At 44.6% G+C, this 21,846-nt stretch overlaps 1 protein-coding gene across 6 annotated transcripts in view; it reads left to right on the top strand.

The window, feature by feature from the left end:
* The window catches only part of LSS (lanosterol synthase), a 375,740-nt gene that overhangs the window by 34,650 nt on the left and 319,244 nt on the right, over nt 1-21,846 (top strand). For all 6 annotated transcript variants that reach the window (XM_033947192.1, XM_033947191.1, XM_033947187.1 and 3 more), the window contains exons 3-4: nt 12,986-13,124; nt 16,909-17,017. In XM_033947192.1, coding sequence (XP_033803083.1) covers nt 12,986-13,124; nt 16,909-17,017 — 248 coding nt within the window. The remainder of the gene's footprint in view (nt 1-12,985; nt 13,125-16,908; nt 17,018-21,846) is intronic.

The raw sequence follows: 21,846 nt of genomic DNA, 5'->3' as shown, positions 1-21,846 counted from the left end.
TGTTCAGTCCATCACTTTGCAGACCCCTCCCACGTCCAACAGGGCTTGTTCTAGGCGTTTTTGGATGAAAAGTTGGACGAAAATGTGGTATAAAGATAGACAATTTAGCGGCTTGGACGATCAGATCGGCAGGACGTATAGTTACACGATTTTCGAAACGAAAAAATATTTGGATATATTTTTTTGAAAATGTGTCCTAAGCTGTTTTTTACTTTGGATGACTTAGATGTTCCTTTCGATTATGCCCTTCCACGCTAATGGCAAAGTGAACATATAAAAGTGTGCAAATAAGAAGAAAGGTTGAATAATAAAGTATATTTTAAAAGCACATTGCAAATGATCAGTGATAAGTCATCCGTACCCAGTGTTCTCCCCAGAAATTTTCTCCAGCCGGGTGGCATGAAAAAGTAGCCGGGTGGGGTGGGACGGGGAAAATTAAATGTGTACTATTTTTATTAGTTATTATTAATTATTTTCCAACCTTTTTTAAGGTTGAATACTTGTGCCAGAATATTTTTATTAAATTTAAGAAGTATCCAATTCAGGATCCTGCAACCCTAACAAAAATTTTAAATAACAATTGTTATGACATAAACCAAGCGGCACAAGTATTGTCGCTGTCGGGAAGAAAAGTGAAAACAATGAAAAAAAATATGGGAAACCTAATGAAGAAAAATATTATTCCTCAAAGCCAATTTGATTATGCAGAAGGTGTCTTCAGTTAAATATTTATTCTTTTCTTCCTAGAGGCCCGGTTGTCTACAGCTTTCTCATAATCAAAGTCCCCAGGATCTGGGCCCTCCAAGGAGATCAGCATGAGATTATTTAGTGTGCTTTGATTCATGCGATTTCTCAAACATGTCTTGATCCTTTTAAGGGCAGAAAACCCCCTTTTACATTCAGCTGTGCTCATTGGGATCACTAGCCCAATATGAGCTAGTTTGGCTAAATTTGGAAACGACTCTTTGAGCTCTGATGTCGTTGCCATTTTTAGTAAAATTTGTTTGGACTGAAGTCCTTTGTATGATTGACTTCATTTTTGACACAATTGTCTATTCTTGCCTGCTACTTTCATATTTTAAAATTGGAGGGCTACCATTTTTGGAGTAATGAGTGAAAAGAATTTCAGCAGACTCACTTGAATCGTGAGTTTCTGCATTGAAAACTTTCGAAAAGCTGGAAATAATTGGAGAACAGAAAGCAGAGGGTTACCATAAATGGAAAATTCTCGGACTGGGAGAGGGTGACTAGCGGCGTGCCCCAGGGCTCGGTTCTTGGGCCCATCTTGTTCAATATTTTTATAAACGATCTGGAAGAGGAAACAACTTGCAATATAATAAACTATGTCGGGCGGTTGACTCTCAAAGGGACTGCGAGGAACTCCAGAAGGATCTGAACAAGCTGGAAGCATGGGCATCAAAGTGGCAGATGAATTTTAACATAAACAAATGCAAGGTGATGCATCTAGGAAAAAAACCCAAAGAACACGAATATAAGAACACGAATATAAGATGCTGGGGACGACATTAGCAAAATGCGAACAAGAAAGGGATTTGGGGGTACTGATTGACAGAACCCTAAAGCCTTCGGCACAATGCGCGGCAGCGGCGAAGAAAGCAAACCGGATGTTGGGCATGATTAAGAAGGGGATCACGAGTAGATCGGAAGATGTAATAATGCCACTTTATAGAGCAATGGTTAGACCCCAATTGGAGTACTGTGTACAACACTGGTCTCCATACCTCAAGAAAGATATAACTCTGCTGGAGAGGGTACAGAGGAGAGCCACAAAACTTGTCAAGGGATTGGAGAATTTGAGCTACAAAGAGCGCCTTATGAAATTGGGACTGTTTACCCTCGAGCAGAGAAGACTGAGAGGGGATCTAATAGAGACTTTTAAATTAATAAAGGGATTTGATAAAATGGACCAAGAAGAAGCTTTACTAACTTTTTCGGAGGTGACACGGACAAGAGGTCACAGACTGAAACTGAGAGGCAGCAGGTTCAGGACGAATGTCAGGAGGTTCTTTATCACACAGAGATTGCTGGGAATTTGGAATGCTCTCCCGGAGGATGTTGTGACAGAGATTACTGTTCTGGGATTCAAGCGCAAGTTGGATGCACACCTTCTTGCAAATCATATTGAGGGCTACGGTATATCTGGGCCTCCAATCAGGAGCACCTAAATGGGCCACCGCGTGTGCGGATCACCGGACTGGATGGACCTCAGTCTGATCCAGTGAAGGCTTTTCTTATGTTCTTATGTTCTTAACTGTCTCTAGGTATTTATCATATACTAGTTTTTTAGCCCGTTATATTAACGGGTGCTAGAATAGATGTGTAGACTTGAGCATTTCTTTCTTTCTTTCTGTCTGTCTTTCTCTCTCCCTGCCCCCTTTCTTTCTTTATGTCTGTCTTTATATCTGTCTCTCTCCCTGGCCCCCTGTCTGTCTGTCTGTATTTATTTATTTATTTATTTATGTCTCTCCCCCCCCTGTCCAATAGGAACCCTTCCCTGTTCCCCCTGTCCAGCAGTGGCCCTTCTCCCTTCCTTTTACCTACCCCCTTTGCAACAGCAACATTTCTCTTCCCCCCCCCTTTTCCTGGTTTTCCTTCTCCCTCATTCCCTCTGTCTCCCCAAAAGGGTGCTGCTGCAGCATTCCCCCTGTGGTCTCACACAGCCATTGGCAGCGTTTCTCATTCTTCCCCCCCCCCCCGGTCTCACACGGCAGTGCAGCATTCACAACTCACTTCTCCTGCTTGCTTCGGTCCTTTATCGCTGCCGGGTCCCACCTACTTTATGTTTCCGCGAAGGCAGGACCCAGCAGCAAGGAAGGCCCAAAGCAAGCAGAAACAGCGAGTTGAAGCCTCCCTCCCTGCCCTATCTTTCTTCAATGCTGCCCTAGCCAGGAAGTGACTTCGGCCATGCTGTGGGGGCTCTAACACCGTGCTTGCCGGCTTCGCTTCTCCTCCCTCCCCCCATCTCCGGTTTCAGAGAAACAGGGTGGGGGAAGCCGGCAGGCACAGCATAGTCAGAAGTCAGCCGGTGTCAGAGATCAGGAAATCAGTTGAGGCAGGCACAGATCACAGACCCACCAACTTTGAAGTGCGCATGCACGCTAAGGGAATTATAGCGGATTGCAGTTTTGAATGACATTACATCACTATGTGTATAAACAATGCGTAGATTTGACCTTTCTTCTGCCAGACAATGATGAAGGCTTTGAAAATATCTCCCAGGAGTGTCTTTCAACTGCATGATGGACAATTTTGTGGCGAACAAAATTGGCTCAATTTCGGTAAGATTGACATCTTGCCTTTGCCACCAAGGAGAGAAATATGGGAGAAAAGGTACTGAGTATTGGAGCTAGAACCTAAAACAGATGCAAATACCATCTGTTATACCATTTGAGGTGATGTTGGTTGGTTAGAGAACACAAGAAAGTACCTTCTGAGTTTAATACTTTTGGATTAAAAATAAAAAAATTTCAGGATCATATATCTAAAACTAGTATAAATAATAGAAACATAGAAACATAGAAGATGACGGCAGAAAAGGGCTATAGCCCATCAAGTCTGCCCACTCTGCTTACCCACCCCTTGTCTATGCCCTAATGACCCAATTTCCTTATCTTGACCCTCATAGGGATCCCACATGGGTATCCCATTTATTCTTAAAGTCTGGCACGCTGTCTGCCTCGATCACCTGCACTGGAAGCTTGTTCCAATGATCAACCACTCTCTCTGAAGAAATACTTTCTGGTGTCGCCATGAAATTTTCCGCCCCTGAGTTTGAGCGGGTGCCCTCTTGTGGCCGAGGGTCCCTTGAGAAAGAAAATATCATCTTCCACTTCGACACGTCCCGTGAGGTACTTAAATGTTTCGATCATGTCTCACCTCTCCCTACGTTCCTCAAGAGTGTAGAGCTGCAATTTGTTCAGTCTCTCTTCGTACGAGAGACCCTTGAGCCCCGAGATCATCCTGGTGGCCGTCCGTTGAACCGATTCAATTCTGCACACATCTTTACTGTAATGTGGCCTCCAGAATTGCACACAGTACTCCAGATGAGGTCTCACCATGGCCCAGTACAACGGCATTATGACTTCAGGCTTTCGGCTGACGAAACTTCTATTGATACAACCCAATATCTGCCTTGCCTTAGATGAAGCCTTCTCCACTTGATTGGCAGTTTTCATGTCTGCACTGATGATTACTACTAAATCTCGTTCTGCTGAAGTCCTAGTTAAAGTTTCTCCGTTCAAGAAGTACGTCCTGCATGGATTTCCGCTTCCGAGGTGCATGACCTTACATTTCTTAGCATTGAAGCCTAGCTGCCAGGTTGAGGACCAACTTTCCAATGTAAGCAGGTCCTGCGCCATATAATTCTGTAAACTGCATTCACTTACTATATTACATAGTTTGGCGTCATCGGCGAATAGTGTTATTTTACCTTGAAGCCCTTGAGTCAGATCCCCTATGAATATGTTGAAAAGGAGTGGACCCAGGACCGAGCCCTGCGGCACTCCACTGGTCACCTCCGATGTTTTAGAGAGGGTACCATTAACCACCACCTTCTGAAGTCTGCCACTCACCCAATCATTGACCCATGCAGTTAGTGTCTCTCCTAACCCCATCGATTCCATCTTGCTTATCAGCCTGTGGTGTGGGACACTGTCAAAAGCTTTACTGAAGTCCAGGTACACGACGTCCAAAGACTCTCCCAAGTCCAACTTTCTTGTTACCCAGTCAAAGTAGCTGATGAGATTGGATTGGCAGGACCTACCCTTGGTGAATCCATGCTGACTAGGATCCCGAAGATTCCCTTCATTCAAGATCGTGTCCAATTTGCTTTTAATTAGTGTTTCTATGAGTTTGTACACTATTGAAGTGAGACTCACTGGTCTATAATTCGCAGCCTCTGCCCTGCAACCCTTTTTATGCAGAGGAATGACATTAGCTAATTTCCAGTTCAGGGGAACTTTCCCCTTACTTAGGGAGAGATTGAATAGCTCAGCCAACGGTTTCGCCAGGACATCGCTCAATTCTCTGAGTACTCTTGGGTGCAAATTGTCTGGTCCCATGGCTTTGTTCACCTTGAGTCTTGCCAGTTCACTGTAAACTTCACCTGGTGTGAACTCAAAATTCTGAAACGGGTCTTCTGTGCTTTGTGTTGCCTTCAACTGCGGACCGTGTCCCGGTGCCTCACAGGTGAAGACTGAGCAGAAGTATTCATTCAGTAGTTCGGCTTTATCGGAATCTGCTTCCACGTAACTTCCGTCTGGTCTTCTAAGGCGTACTATCCCGCCTGTGTTCCTTTTTCCGTCACTAATATACCTGAAGAAGGATTTGTCCCCCTTTTTAATGTTTTTTGCCAGAATTTCTTCCACTCTAAGTTTTGCCTCCCTAACTGCCATTTTGACCGCTGTAGACCTGGTCCTATATTCTACTTTTGCCTCTCTTTTCTCCGTGCGCTTGTAGGAGAGAAACACTTTTTTCTTCTCCTTAATGAGGTGCGAGATCTCCGCGGTGAACCATTGGGGTTTATTGTTTCTTTGTCGTTTATTTACTGATTTTATGAAGCGGCTAGTTGCTTCCTGTATGGTTGATTTCAGTGTTAACCACTTAGCTTCTACATCATCGGTCTCCGCTTGGTCCTGCAGCGTCTGATGGACGAAATCTCCCATGCGTGCGAAGTCTGTGCCCCGGAAATTGAGCACCTTTGTTTTCGTGTTTGATCTAGGGAAGCCTTTCCTAAGGTTGAACCATACTATGTTGTGGTCGCTGGAGGCTAGCGTATCTCCTATTGAGACCTCTGAGACGCTTTCCCCGTTGGTGAGTACCAGGTCGAGGATCGCCTGGGCCCTAGTGGGCTCTGTTACCATTTGTTTGAGAGTGAGAGTAAACAACAACTTTATTATGGAAAAACTTTAAATATTTTAAATCATTTAGATAGATTTTTTCTCCTTAAGTGTGATTGCAAATTTTTAAAAAACACCTTGAAACTTTCCCCAAATCCTATGTCTTCAGTCATGCATGGATATGTAGTTGTTGGGGACTAATTTCATGAGAGCCTATTTCCTTGTCATCAGCTGCAGATGAATCCAGAGACGAGTGGGTTATGACTAGAGAATGACACGGGGAAAAATTTGTCCCTGTCCCGTCCCCGCAAACCATCTGATCCCATCCACACAAGCCTCAAATAGTTTTATACTGAACTTATTTTATTAAAGTATAAAAAGAAACAATATTCTGTACAATTGTCATTTATAAATCAAAGTTCTGGCTGCCAAAATAGAGAAAGAGATCTTCAGCTGGCAGGGCTTTGTTTATAAATGTTTATCAACACAATTAATGTACTACTTTATCCTAAAGCAAAATGAAAAGAAATATAAATTTTTTTCTACCTTTGTCTGGTTTCTGCTTTCCTCATCCTCTCGTCATTCTCTTCCTTCCATCTATTGCTTGCCTTCTAATCTTCTATTTGTGCGTCGCACATACCTATACAGTCTCATGGCAACATAAAGAGAGGGGAGAAGGGTCGGGAGGAGGAGAGGGAGGAGAGGGGAGAGAGAGAAGGGGAATGGAAAGATGGGTTTTCAGTTTTTTCTGAAATATGGTGTAGCTAGATTCTGTTCTGGTCATTTGTGAGGTCATTCCAAATTTTTATTCCTAGAAAGGTGAGCATGGAGAGGAAAATACGTTTGTATTGAAGATTTTTTGTGGATGGGAGATTTAGTAGCATCCTTTGAGGGTTCTGCAAGAAGTGGACCATGCCATTGAGAAGAGTTGGATTAGCGGAACCGCTGAGTTTCCATGAAGTATGCAGTGAATGATGCATGATACTTTGAATGTTATTCGTGATGAGATGGGTAGCCAGTGTAGTTGTTTGGCGAAGGCTGTGACCAAGTCGTATTTTCTCAGGTTGAAAATTAGTCTTACAGCCGTGTTTTGGATGAATTGCATTTTATGGATCAGGGTGGTGTTGATTCGCATGTAGGTGGAGTTGCTGTGGTAGTATCAGTTGTACAATTGAGGCAAAGCGGTGTTGGTGAAAATACAGTCTGATTAGTCTTAACTGTCTCAAGGTGAAGAGGGATATCTTTCAGAGATTTGGGGTTCCATGGTAAGTGTGGAGTCTAAAATGCATCCAAGGTCTTTAGAGGTTTCATCTATAGAGAGGGTTTTGCCCGATTGAAGGGTGATTCTTGTAGGTGCCGTCTGTTGGGTCGTTTGGAAGTACAGAACTTTGGTTTTAGTTGTGTTCAATTTTAGTTTGTTGACCGTTGCCCAGTTTTGGATTCTTTCTATATAGCGAGAGATTTTATTGGAGATGTCCGATTGATTGTTGTTTGTGGGTATAAGGAGAAAGATGTCATCTGCGTAGGACATTAAGCTCTCATCTTCAAATTGGATGTTTCCAAGAGAACTCATGAAAATGTTGAATAGGAGAGTGGGGAGCCTTAAGGCACGCTGCAGAAGGCCTTCCAGGGAATGGAGGCATCGCAGTTCTTTCTAACGATGCATTCTCTGTTTTGTAGGTAATCAGAGAACCATTTTAGCACTATGCCTGCTATGCCAATTTCTGACAGCTTTGTTTGTAGTAGGTGGTGGTTCACTGAATCAAAGGCTGCAGAGATGTCAAATTGGAAGAATATTGCTTGACGTCCTGTGCTGAGCAGTTGCTTGGTTTTTGTGATTAGGGTGAGGAGGAGAAGCTCTGTGCTGTGTTGACGGAATCCAAATTGGAACGGGTGGAGACATAAATGCTGCTCAATGTAGGTTGTGGGTTATTTACTCACATGGGTCTCAATGGTAATGCATTTAGGCAATAAAAATAAGGAATACGAGTATACAATGTCAGGTGCAACTCTGGGGAAGAGTGAACAAGAAAAGGACCTGGGTGTACTGATAGATAGGACCCTGAAGCCGTCGGCGCAATGCGCGGCAGCGGCAAAGAAGGCAAATAGAATGTTGGGCATGATAAAGAAAGGAATCTCGAGTAGATCGGAGAAAGTTATAATGCCGCTTTATAGGGCAATGGTCAGACCACACTTGGAATACTGCATCCAACATTGGTCTCCCTACCTAAAGAAGGATATAAAACTGCTGGAGAGGGTGCAGAGACGAGCAACAAAACTGGTGAAGGGTATGGAGAAACTGGAATACGAGGACAGACTTATAACACTAGGATTGTTCTCCCTTGAGAAAAGGAGACTGCGTGGGGATATGATCGAGACCTTCAAAATACTGAAAGGAATCGACAAAATAGAGCAGAGAAGATTATTTACATTGTCCAATTTGACACGGACTAGAGGACATGTAATGAAGCTAAGGGGGGACAGGTTCAGGACTAATGTCAGGAAGTTCTGCTTCACTCAGAGAGTGGTTGACACCTGGAATGCCCTCCCAGAGGAGATTATGACGGAATCGACCGTCCTAGGCTTCAAGAGCAAACTAGATGCATATCTCCTTAAGAGAGGCATATAAGGATATGGTGGACTATAAATTAAGCCAGGTGTACACCTGGCAGGGCCTCCGCGTGTGCGGATCGCCGGACTTGATGGACCGAAGGTCTGATCCGGAGAAGGCAGTTCTTATGTTCTTATGTTCTTAGAATGGGAATGCCAGCAATGGGTCTGTAGTTAGCGGCAGAGGAGAGGTCTGCCTTTGGTGATTTTGGTATGGGGTGAGTGCTATTTTTCCCATTGTTTCTGACAGGTGGATTTGGTTTAGGGAGCTATTGAGGAGGTTGGTGATTTGTTCAGGTGCGGCAGTGAGGAGATAGGGGGGCAGTTGTCCAGGGAGCTGCAGCACATGGTCAGTTTGGATATTCGTTTTTTTGTGTCAGGGTGGATAGGTTGGCAAATGAAGCCCAGATTTGGTCTGCTTTGGTAGGTTCAATGGAGTATTGAGATGCGTCGGGAAAGTGGTGGTTGTATTGATTACTGCGGATTGAACAGTTTTGATCTTGTTGAGAAAGAAGTCTGCTAGTTCTTGAGCAGTAATTATGCTGAGGTGTCCCTTGGATTCTTGATTCGATGGGGTTGTACACTGTCGTACCAGGTGAAACAGTTTTTTATTGTCTAGCTTTTTAGCACCTAATTTGCTGGCATAGTAGTTTTTCTCGGCCTCTGCTGTGTTGGATTTGTAGTTGTTTATTGCCACTCACCATTGTGTTCTATGTTCTTGTGCTCTACTTTCCTGCCTTTTCCTTTCCAGTTGCCTGCATAGTTGTTTTTCAGATCTCAATGATTCAGTGTCCATGGAACTGAAGTCCATTTGATGTTGGTTGTAAGATTAGCGGGGGCAGATGGTGTGTATGTCCTTTTTCGTGTGTGGGACCCGAGGATATGACAGTGATTTCGCAGTCTTCAAGCAGAGTTTGGAGTTTGGAGACATCCTTGTTCTCGGCAGATTTGAGAGGGAGGTTGACATCTTCGAAGATGAGCAGTTTGGTATGTTGGCATGCCAGGTTCGTTATTATTTCTATCATTTTGTGGATGAAACATGGTTGAGAGTTGGGGGGTTCTGTAGATCCAATAGGATTCCAGTATTGTTAAAAGTGGAGTTGGGCTGAATAAAAACAGATCAGCCAGAAAAACAGCACTTGAAAACTATAACAACAAAAAGTGCACTGGACAAGAACTGTTCCCTTTGCAATTGTTAATAAAGATAATTGGAAAAAAAAAAAAGTGGAGTTGGGCTTGTCTTCAAGTTTGCAGGCAATTGGGTGGTTTGCTGAGTCTGACTCAGTGATGTAAGAGTTTTTGTATATTATTGCTAGGCCCCCACATCGCTTGTGTTTCTCTCTGCCTCTTCCATATGGTATCTGCTGTGTTACTGTGCTTCTCCCTTCCATCTCTCCTTCCAACCTCTCTCCCACACCATTGGTCAGGCACCCATCTTCTTCCCTCCGCTCCCCCCATATTCTGGCATCTCTGTCTTCTTTCCTTCTCTTCCCCAGGTGGTTTTTAGCATCTCTCGCCTCCTTTCCTCCCTTCAGATCTGGTATCTATCTCCCCAATCCAGCATGTGCCCTTTTTTCTTTATCCCCTCCTTCCATCCAGTATGTGCTCCCCTCTCTCCTCCCCACAACCCTTCAGCATTTGTTCCACTCTCTACCCTCCCTACTTTCCTTCAGCGTCTTCTTCCCTCTATCTCCTACCAACATGCAGTATCTTCTCCTACCCACTAACATGCAGCATGTGCTCCCCCTCTCTCTCCAACCCATTTCCATGCAGCATCTGCTCCCCACTCTTTCCTAGCCATTTCTCTTCAGCGTCTGCTCCTCCCCGTTCCCCCCTATCTTCCACTTCCTTCCAGCGTGTTCCCCTCTCTCTCTCAAGTTTAAGTTTTCAAGTTTTATTAAAAATTTGATATGCCACCTATCATACTTCTAGGCAGTTTACATTTAAAAAAAAACATTTTTAACAAGTATAGCACTGAAAACAGGGGAGACAAACGAGAGACTAACAAGACTGACATAAACGGGAGGATAGAGGGGTAGAAATCTATCATCTCATCTGAAATACTAGAGCTAGGTTTTCAGTTTTCCTTTAAAGTTATCAAGAGAGTTTTTGTTACGTAGTTCACTAGGTATGGCATTCCAAATGGTTGGTGCAGTGACTGCAAAATTAGTCGTACAGGTGATGCTCAAAATTCGGAGGATGGAATAGAGAGTAAATTTTGTGACTGGGATCTGAGTATCCTGGATGGAGTATATGGAATTAAAATGTTAAATAAATCAGGTTGATTATTCTGGATCACTTTGAAAGTTAAGAGTGTGATTTTATAAGTTATTCTATGGGGAGCCATTTTCATGTAGCATCTGTTCCCCACTCTCTCCTAGCCATTTCACTTCAGCGTCTGTTCCTCTCTTCCCTCCCCGTCTCTCTCCACTTCCCTCCCTCCCGATCACCACGGTCCAGGCATCTCCCTCCCATCCCCTCACCTTCACTGACAATTTTTATTGTCTCTGAGCTGCCCTAGCCTTTCATCAAGTCACATGAGGCTACCCTAAACTCTGACTTCCTGTTTCTGGTTGCGTCAGAGGAGAAGTTTTAAGCAGCTACGCGCAAATTGCTTAAAGGCTCGGGCAGGGCCTCGGAGATGATAAAAATGAAACTTGCCAGCAAATGTGAGAGGGAGGCCAGACGTCGGCAATCGTGAGGAAGGGGGCTGCTGGACCGCACAATCAGTGACTACTTAACTGCGGAGACAAGGCCATTCACCACTCCATGGGGTAGTAAATGGCCTTGTCCCGTACCTGCGGTGACCATTCATTTTTTCTTTCTGTTTTGGTGGGTTACACCGTGTCATTCTCTAGTTATGACTATCCACCAGCAGGCAGAGATAGAGAATGCAAAGACTGAGCTCTGTCATATATAGGATGGTAAGCTTCCTGTGTGATGGTGCTAACATAGCAGAGAATATTGTCCCAGGGAAGCCAGGTCTTGTCATATAAAGAAAGGCCTAGGCTAATGTGGATCTTTCTACATACAGTTACATGCATGTCCACTATTTTCCAGGTATACTAGATAGAAAAGTATCCATCAGGCCAGTTATGGAAAACACCTGAATGGAGTAAGTGGCTTATGCAAAAACTGCCTGGGACAATAATAAAGAAACTTGATTGAATAAGAAGAATATTGTTAACAAAAGACCAGGAAGACTATAATAGAGAGAGGGAGAATAAGGAATATATATTATATAATTGTGTGATTTGCTGGTTAATTGGATTTAAGAAAGGCTAAATGCATTTAAAAATTTGCTTTGTAGAGGTAAAGTTAAGACTTTTTCTTTGTTCTCTGGCTATATAGGCTGCTTACCTCCTCTCCCCTTTTTCCTTGTGCTAGTACTGAACATAATTTTCCCCTTAGCTTTCCCTTTGTTTGTCCTGCTCTTATAAAACCAATGAGAGAATTAAAAAGCTTTCTAATAATAATTATATTGTCAGAGTGTATGAAGTGAATGATGTTGGAGCTCCAATAAATGAATACAGTGGTGCCTCGCATAACGAACGCCTCGCACAACGAACGCTGCACACAACGAACTTCATGTCTTGATTCACACAACGAACTTCGTTTCACACAACGAACTTCACACAACGAACTTCGTTTCACACAACGAAGTCGCTCGAGCTGCCGATGTATTGCATCCTTCCGCGCAGGCACTGCAGGCAGTCGTTAGTCACTGCGCTTAACTGCCCTCTCTCACTGTATACAGTCGTCCTTTTAAGATAAACTCAATATTTTTTATATATCATGGCTTCTAAAAAAAGCAGGAAGGTGATTTCTGTTGAAATGAAACGGGAAATAATTAGAAGGAGTGAATGTGGGGTAAAACAGTGTGACCTCGTCAAAGAGTTTGGCCTCAGCAAGACCACCATTTTCACCATTTTGACAAATTTATCTTTTTTTATGTCATCTTAGCATATTTTATGCTGCAGAACGAATTATTTTTTTTAACATGTATTGTTATGGGAAAACGCGTTTCACATAACGAACTTTTCGCATAACAAACTTGCTCCTGGAACGAATTAAGTTCGTTGTGTGAGGCACCACTGTATTGGTATGAAAATATGTGTGTATGGGTAATAGTCAAATAGAATTATGTTATAGAAAATATATGGATTGCTGTTTTAACCTTTAGAATAGTGCAGTGTTTCTCAAATTCTTCAAGCCAGGTACCCCCTAAGTCTAACAAATATCATCCAAGTACCCCCTTCAAAGCTTCACCCCTGACCTGCCCAAGCTCCACCCCTGACCTCACTCCCATAATAATAGTACTAATTGTAATTTAATTTCTTCCATTCATTTTTCATATACACACAAATATAATGTTCCTAGTGCATGAATCACTTTTGAGATTAGAGGATGGCTTTTGAGATTAGAGGATGGGCTTGGGCCTTGAAAGATTGCAGGATGGCAATATTCTGCAATCCACCTTTGCTGAATGTCATGTTTTAATTTATTTTGCTTCTCAGAATACCGTATTTTCAGATGCTTCTGATGCATTGACTGCTTATGAGAGTGCTTTGAAAGGGATGAAGTTTTATTCAGCCTTGCAGGCAGAGGATGGACATTGGGCTGGAGACTATGGGGGACCACTCTTCTTGCTTCCAGGTATGATGGATTGAGTAAAGACTTTGTCCTCATATTCACAGAATTAAATAAGACCCATGGTCCGACCCGTAAATTTAGACTCTACAGTAGGCATTTTGCTTCAGTCTCTAGTATCTTCAGTCCCTGTATATTGCTATTTGTGTATTATACTTATGGCTAAGTTCTTGAACAGCTCCTCTAAGGACAAAATGCACTCACCTTGTACTCCTGCTGTCAGCCCTTAACCCCCCGACCCAAAAAAAAAAACCTAACTAAATTGGTGAGTTGATTTTTAAAAAGGGGGGGGGGGGGAAGGAATACCTAGTGCATTTCATTCCTGGTGAGTGTACCTCTTTTTTTTCTCTCTCTCTCTCTTCTCCTCCAATGTCCTTATCACCAAGCAGCAGTTTTTTCTATCTCACTTCTTCCCCTATCCTCCTCCTTTTTTACCCTATTCTTTGGTAACCTTTTTCTTCTATCTATCCCTCATAAAATTATGGGGCTGTAAAAAGAAGTGGCCTTTCCCCCACTGGGGCACTAACTGGCCAGTCCCCAACTCCCAAATAAAATCCACTTCTCCAAGGACAAGCAGTACAATGTTTCTCACATACGAGGGGCTATATGGAGCATTTTTTTTAGAAGGCATGCCACTGTTTTTTCTCTTGTATGAGTGAATAGGTCTTTCCTGTATGTTATAGAGTTCCTTCCTTTTATTGAATATATGTTTTAATTGTTAGCTGCAGAGAACTGTTGTAAACTTCTGCAGGCTATCAATTTTTTTCATTTGAACCATGCAGGACTATGTATAACCACATGGTTTAAATGAGCAATTGAACCTAGAATGGTAGAAGACAGTTAGGTCCAATGTGCAGTAGTTTGCTGCTTCTTGCTGTACAATTAGAGAATGACACGGTGACTGTATCCCGTGGGTAACCTGCAGGAATTGGGGAAGAAATCAACTGGTTGCCAAGGGTATGGGCACAAGGCCATTCACCGCCCCATAGAGCAGTGAATGGCCTTGTCCCTGCAGTAAAACAATCTTCTGCGAGTTGCCTCCATTCCCACCTCTCCCGGTCAGTGATCACAGGTGCAGCAGACCCCCTGGTGAGTCCAGCAGCCCCCCTCCCTCCCTATTTTGGGTTCAACAGCCCTAGTACCCTCCCTCTATGGCTCCCTGACTGATGGCAGCAAAAAAATAAAACCCGCGACTCTGGCGAAACTGGAAGTTACATCAAAAGGAGGGACTCGGCGGTAGGAAGGTTCCCTGCAGCGCTGCATCAGGAAGCTTCCAACTAGCTGGTAGGCCTGCCCTGAGAGGTGTAAAGGGGCTGACCCAGGAGAGTCATGGGTCTGTTGTGGTGGGTTTTTTTTTTGCCGCCAATGAGGGAGGGTACAAGGGCTGTTGGATCCGCGATAGGGAGGAAAGGGTTTTGGAGGGATTTGCTTGAGCTGCTGAAGGGAAGGGTGATAGTTACTGGATCTGGTCTGGGGCTGGGGGAACAGTAACTGGGTCTAGGCTGGAGCTGAAGGGAAGGGTGACAGTTACTGGATCTGGTATGGGGATTGGGTGGAGAAGGGAAATAGGTGTTGGGCCCATGTGGTGGGTGGAGTGGAGCTGGAGAGAAGGGAGAAGTGCCAGACCCACACCTGGGCGCTGAAGGGAGGGGATAGAGGGAAGGGAGAAAGTTGGAAGTGTGTCTTGGGGAGCAGGACAATGTGGGAGTATGTGCCAGGGACGAGAAAAATGGAAAAGTGTGTGTGTGGGGGGGGGGGGTGCTTGGGACTAAAGAGAGATAGGAATATGTCCATGCAAGGGTGAGACTGAAGGCAAAAAGAGAAGGAAAGGGAAAGAGAAAAGCTGAACTAAGGGGATGAAGGAATATTGAACAAAATGGGGGGAGGGAAAAAAGAGAGTGTGAGAGACACATTGGTGAAGAGAGTAAGAGAGGGGAGAAGATGGACACAAGAAGATATACAAAAACAAGGGAGATGGGAATGAATGGGAGCATAGGAACAGGGACAACAAGGGAAATGCTGCATGGGAGGGTATATGGACACAGAGAGAAGATGAAGCCGTCTGTGCAATGTGCGGCGGTGGCGAAAAAGGCGAACAGAATGCTAGGAATGATTAAGAAAGAGATCATGAACAGATCGGAGATGGTTATCATGCTGCTGTACTGGGCCATGGTACGCCCTCACCTGGAATACTGCGTCCAGCACTGGTCACCGTACATGAAGAAGGACATGGTACTACTCGAAAGGGTCCAGAGAAGAACAACTAAAATGGTTAAGGGGTTGGAGGAGTTGCCGTACAGTGAGAGATTAGAGAAGCTGGGCCTATTCTTCCTTGAAAAGAGGAGACTGAGAGGGGACATGATCAAAACATTCAAGGTACTGAAGGGAATAGACTTAGTAAATAGAGATAGGTTGTTCACCCTCTCCAAGGTAGGGAGAACAAGAGGGCACTCTCTAAAATTGAAAGGGGATAGATTCTGTACAAACGTAAGGAAGTTCTTCTTCACCCAGAGAGTGGTAGAGAACTGGAATGCTCTTACGGAGTCTGTTATAAGGGAAAACACCTTCCAAGGATTCAAGACAAGGTTGGACAAGTTCCAGCTGAACCAGAACGAATGCAGGTAGGTACTGGTCTTTAATCTGGGGGCCGCCGCATAAGCGGACTGCTGGGCACGATGGACCACTGGTCTGACCCAGCAGCGGTAATTCTTATGTTCTTATGGCTAGACATGGGGGAGAATAAGAATGCAGAAGGAAGATGCTGGACAGGGGGATATAGAGGAGTGATACTGTGCACAGGGGGAAGGGGGTCATAGAATGGAGTGATGATGAAGTCAGGGAGATGATCACAGGGAAAATACTAGAGAAGGGATACCCTGAACATGGGGAACAATATATACACAGACATAGAAGATGGATGGTGAACATGGAGAAAGAATAAATGTCAAATGGTCAGGAGACCCTGGCAAATTAGTTAAAAGAAGACAAAAGTAAACCGAGACCAGCGTCAGAGACCAACAAGAATAAAATGATGAGACAATAAAAGGTAGAAAAAAATAATTTTATTTTCTATTTTGTGATTAGAATATATCAAATTTGAAATATGTATCTTGCTAGAGCTGGTGTTAGATATAACTGGGGATTGCAAAGCCCAGGCTGTGCTTTTTTAGCTTCCAGCTGGCTTTGGGCTCTCTCTGATCAGGGGGTAGTTGCCTTAGTTGAGCTCCCCTAACACTATTCTTCCATTTGTGACTGTAGTATTCTGTTAGCTTGATTTTTCTATGTAGCATTCTGTAGTAATTTGACTTCAGTTTTCTTAATAGTGGAGGGGATATTTGTGAGGGAGAAGAGAGGGGAGACAGGGGTTTTGTTGATCCTTGCTCTGTATTATTTGTGATTTATAAAATGACAATTATACAGAATATTGTTTCTTTTTATACTTTAATAAAATAAGTTCCGTATAAAACCATAACTATTTGAGGCTTGTGCGGATGGGTCAGATGGTTTGCGGGGCTGGAGATCAAACTTGCAGGGCTGGGGACTGAGCTTGCTTGGCTAGGGTGGGGCTGGGCCGAGCTTGCGGAAACGGGGACAAATTTTTTCCCCGTGTCATTCTCTATGTGCAATCAATGGGAGTTCAAATTCTGCATTATACAATTATGCTGAATTCCTCTAGGAATAATGACTGCAAGTGTAGCATAAAGGAATATCTAATTCATCACCAGTGGGGACAGTATTGGAAATGATGAAGCATTGTGATTGTCCTAAGAGGCTCTGTCTTGTGTTCCAGGTCTTCTCATTACTTGCTATGTTGCCAAGATCTCACTGCCTGAGGCCTGTAGAAAGGAGATGATCCGCTACCTGCGCTCTATACAACTGAGTGATGGTGGTTGGGGACTGTGAGTAATAGGATGGCTGTTAAATTAATAATGTGTGGACAATAAAAAGCAGCAGATAGAAATAACTTTTCTATCAAATAGTTTCTTTTAAAATATACCATCGATAAAAACAATGTTCAGGTAAAAGTTGTCTAACAAAGTCCAGTGTAGATGACATTTCACTTATTGGCCCAGTGTGATGTGACACTATTATCTGCGTTGGGGGGAAAATCTATAATTTTCTTGACTGGACAAATAGGTTTTGGTAACCTTACAAGGAGGAGACATGAGAGTAAAAACATTTAAAACAAAACAAAACCATATTTTGAAATGGGTTATAAGTTTCTTTATAGTTTATATATAGCGCCTTGGCGCACGTTTCGAGCAACAATCGCCTCTGTGGGCTCTTGTCTGAAGTGTGGCCATCCTAGGGCCAACCTGTCCCACATATTTTGGGACTGTCCTCTAGTGCGCACTTTTTGGTCTGCTGTTTTTTTCAGGGTTGGCAGTATCTGGCAAACCAGATGACACTGTAATAGTTATAGTTTGTTTTGGCTGTTTGACCTTCAAAGTCCTGTACCTAGAGGTATTAAGGGCTTTCTTAGAAGGGCTATTCTCTCAGGTATGAAAGTCCTTCTCTTTCATTGGGTAAGCCCCCTACGTCCTACTTACAACCACTGGCTCTCTTACATGATTCATCTCTTGACTATGGAGACCATGCATTTGTCAGACTGGGAAAGAAACAGGGGCAAGTGTTGCAACCCTTTGGCAGCCGTTTCTGGACACCTTGACTCCGCATGCACACAGCTGTCTTTTACTTGGTTTCCCCTGAACTGAGTTTTTGTGATTCTTTCATACATTCCTTGGGTGGGGGGGGGGAGTTGGGTGATTGACTGGTTGGCAGATTTCTTTGCCAACAATTGTATTATTGTTTTTCTTGTTTCTTGTTCTTTGATTATGGCAACTTTTATTTTTAATGAGTTGCATTGTTGTATCTGCTCATATTTTAAAATTTAATAAGCATGATTTAAACAAAAAAACCCAACCAAACCCAAGGACAAAAAACCTCAAGGACTAGAGAGGAAGAAAGGAATGGGAATATCCAATAGAGCAAGAATTCTCAACCCAGTCCTTAGGGCACAGCAAGTCTGATTTTCAAGATATTCACAAGGAATATGGCATGAGATAAATTTGCACATACTGCCTCCATTGTATGTAAATCTATCTCACACACTGATAATTTTAAAAGGCACAAATAATCTTTAGAAACAGCCTGATTTTAGTACTGTACATACTCAAATATAAAACGATCTGAATATAAACCAAGGTAACTTTTCACCCAAAAAAGGAGGGAAAAAAGGTTGACTTGAATATAAACTGGGGGTTTTATATTCAAGTGTTCTGCCTCGCCAGACTTTGTATCCATCCGTCTCCCTCACTTCCTGCCAGGCCCTGTCAGGTTCTGCCCCCTGCCCCCCCCTTCTTTCCCAGTGCCTTGCAGGCCTCCACCGGGCCTACTGTAAGCCCTGGTGGTCCAACAGTGGGTCGGGACAGCCAACCGAGTCTACAACTCTCACCTCCTTCCCACCTCCCCGATTAGTAACAAGAGTACTTTTAAAATCCCTGGTGGTCCAGCGGTGAACCAGGGCAAGAGCGATCTTCCTGCACTCCTGCTCCGTGCTCTGAATGGCTGTTGCGAGTTCCCCACCTAACATGAAGGCGAGGAGGGTGGAAATATGATCATGTGTGGAGGCTTTGAAAAGAAAACGTGCATCACAATTTTGTGAAGTCTGAAGACTTTTAATCTGAGATAGTGGGAGATCTCTATAAACAGAATTACAATAATACATCTTCCTTAGAAACAGCAGCAGATGAATCCAGAGACTAGTGGGATAGCACATATCTACCAGCAGGTGGAGATAGAGAACTGATTTGTTGGTGCTCCTCCTGGATGGAACTTCTACTGTCCATTCAATATGCTCTTATCTCCAATAGTGGATGGTTGCCATTGCTCTAGCTTCTGGCTTCATTGAGTCTCCTGGCTGTTGCTCCTATTGATTAAGTTCTTCAGTGGGTATAGGGGTGTCTGGCTGAGTGGTGCAGCTTTGGAGACTACACCTGGGTCCATCTCCAGGTCCTTCCCCACCCTCTCCCTATGGACTAAGGGGTCTTTTGGTTCTCGTAGTTTCTTCTTTCTCAACCAAAACCCCCCCCCCAAAATACAGAGACCAATCATTCTGGTATTGGATGTAATTTACTATAACAGTGTTCAGGCTTCAACTATCACTAATAGCTGGCTTTTCTGTATGAACCACAGTATTGTGATGTATGTGGTGTAGTTGGCGTCAGGTATTGATCATTGCTGTGCGCTGGTGTGGAGTATGGCGGCTGAATCGGTCAAGCGGTGTTCATGCTGTGGGAAGTGCAGAACACCATCGGGGCTGTGTGTGGCAGGTTGCACGGACAGAGCAGGCGAGGAGTCTATGATGGTGTTGGAGGCGCTGCTGCTTTCCCATGTAGATGGCATGTGCTCGAGTTCCCCTTCACTCTCAGCGGTGCCTTTCTTTGTGCTGGCCTCAGTGGCAGTGTCCGAACACACAGATCCGGTGGTCAGAGTGCCGGCGGTTTCAGGGGATTGCAAATGTCAGGAAGCTCTGCGAGCGGCCTACTGGGCTGTCGGGAGCTCCAGCTGTGCCATTTTCGCCTGAGTTTGTGTTGTTGTTGCACAGGGCCTTTCTTATGCAGAGTACGGGTCATGTTCTGCCCAGTGGGGATCCTTTATAAGTTGCGGCTCCAGTCTCTGCTCTTCTGATTCAGGGGGCAGAGAGTCTAATTCAGTAGGCAGCAAAATGTCGCAGGGTGAGTCCCGCAATGGCTGGGGGTCCTATGTTGGGCGTTGATCTCTCTATTTCTCCTGTGATGGATTCGAGTGCTGCAGAGTTGTCGGAGGGTGAGCTGGATGAGGCGCTGGTGGGGGAGGTAGGTGATCCCACAGTGTTTCGGCTATTTCATAGGGAGGAGTTGTCTTCCTTTCTCTCTAAGGCTCTTCAAAGTCTTAATATTTTGCAGGACAAGCCCCAGACTGTGGCAACGTCCAACCCTCTCATGATGGGCACCAGAAAACCTCAGAAAATGTTTCCTGTTCATGAGGCCATGCAGGACCTCATTGATGTGCAATGGTCCATGCCAGTAGTGGGTCTCAGGGTGGCGAAGGCCATGCGCTAGCTATACCCGGTAGCTCAGGATGTGCTGGAAAGGTTTAGGCTCCCAAAGGTGGCTCTGGTGGCTGCAGTCACCAAGAAATCTACCTTACCAGTTGAAGGTGGGGTGATGCTGAAGGACACTCAAGATAGAAAAATCGAGTCTTCCTTGAAGGTGTCCTTTGTAATCATGGCATTGACTTTGCAGGCTGCAGTATGCAGTTCCTATGCAGCCCAAGCGTGTCTTCAGTGGATTCAGCAGTTTGCAGACAACATGATGGAGTCAGGAGTGGCTATTCCTCCAGAGTTTCCGGATGTGGAGACGTGCTTGGCTTATTTGGCGGATGCATTGTATGATATCGTTTGTGCGTCGCCTAAACAGATGTCTCTCTCAGTGATCTCTCATAGGTCATTGTGGCTTCGCCAATGGGCAGCTGATGGGGCTTCCAAGTTATATCTTGTTCGGCTTCCCTTTAAGGGCCGTCTGTTATTTGGCGAGGATTTGGAGAAATTGATAAAGGATTTGGGGGATTCTAAATCCCAGCGATTGCAGGAGGGTTCTTTTAAGTCTCTATCTTCCAGGCCGTGTTTACGGGATGTCAAGCGTTATCGTCTGGGTAAATCCTCTTTCAGTCTGGCTGGTGGATTCTCTTACAATGCTAAACCGAAGTTTCAGCAGAGGAGTTCCTTTCATCCGTTTAAGCCCACTGTCTCTCAGCCTGCCCGTCCCCAGCCATTGTGTTCTTCCCAATGACAGGGTCTTGGCTCCCTCTGCCAGGTGTATAGGGGGGCGGCTGTCGCTCTTCCTACCAGAGTGGGCCAAGATTACGTCTGATCAATGGGTCTTGGATATCATTCGAGAGGAATACAAGTTAGAATTTTCCTCTCCCGTCTCCGATTCTTCCTTAGTATCTCCGTTTTCCGGGGCAAACAAGGCAGAATCTGTGTGATCAACTCTGCTTGTGTTATTGGACATTGGAGCGATGGTTTCCGTTCCCCTGTAGCAAAGGGGCCAGGGCAGGTACTCCATTTATTTTGTGCTTCCAAGAAAGGGGAGTTGGTCCAGCCCGTGTTGGATCTCAAACGAGTCAATCAGTTTCTTCACGTTCGTCACTTTCACATGGAGACAGTACAATCGGTCATCGTGGCAGTACAGCCAAGGGAGTTCCTTATGGATGGGACAGATTCATGCCTTGTTTGCTGTGGATGGCTATCGGATGCACAGCTGTGTTCCACGTGTGCTGTGGCCCACAGGGGGTGAAGTTTGCACTGATGCGGTGCCTTCCACCTCCAGGGAGACTCTACTTGAGCCTTCTGCCCCAATTTCCATGAAAATCGTGTCTGGGGGCTCTTGGGAGAGCGCTGACAGTGTATCGGTGAAATGCAAACACGGTTCCAGAGAAAAGCCTCATAAGTCTTTGGCACACAGGACGGCTCTCGCCATGGGAGATCTTTTCCCCTGGAATTTGTGAATATGCTTTATCAGGCATACTTAGTTAAGAAGTCCATGCCTGTGGTCACCCTACTGATGTCTGGGCTGTCTGTGGGGACTGCGCCTCCGCTGGACCCAAGTCTTTCACTTTGTTTCCTGATGGAGACCCCAGAGCGGAAAAGGGCGATGCCCGCGATTGCATCAGGCATTCTCTTGAT

This window comes from Geotrypetes seraphini, chromosome 5 (assembly GCF_902459505.1).
Source record: "Geotrypetes seraphini chromosome 5, aGeoSer1.1, whole genome shotgun sequence".
Taxonomy (NCBI): domain Eukaryota; kingdom Metazoa; phylum Chordata; class Amphibia; order Gymnophiona; family Dermophiidae; genus Geotrypetes; species Geotrypetes seraphini.
This window is presented reverse-complemented; position numbering and strand designations above follow the sequence as displayed.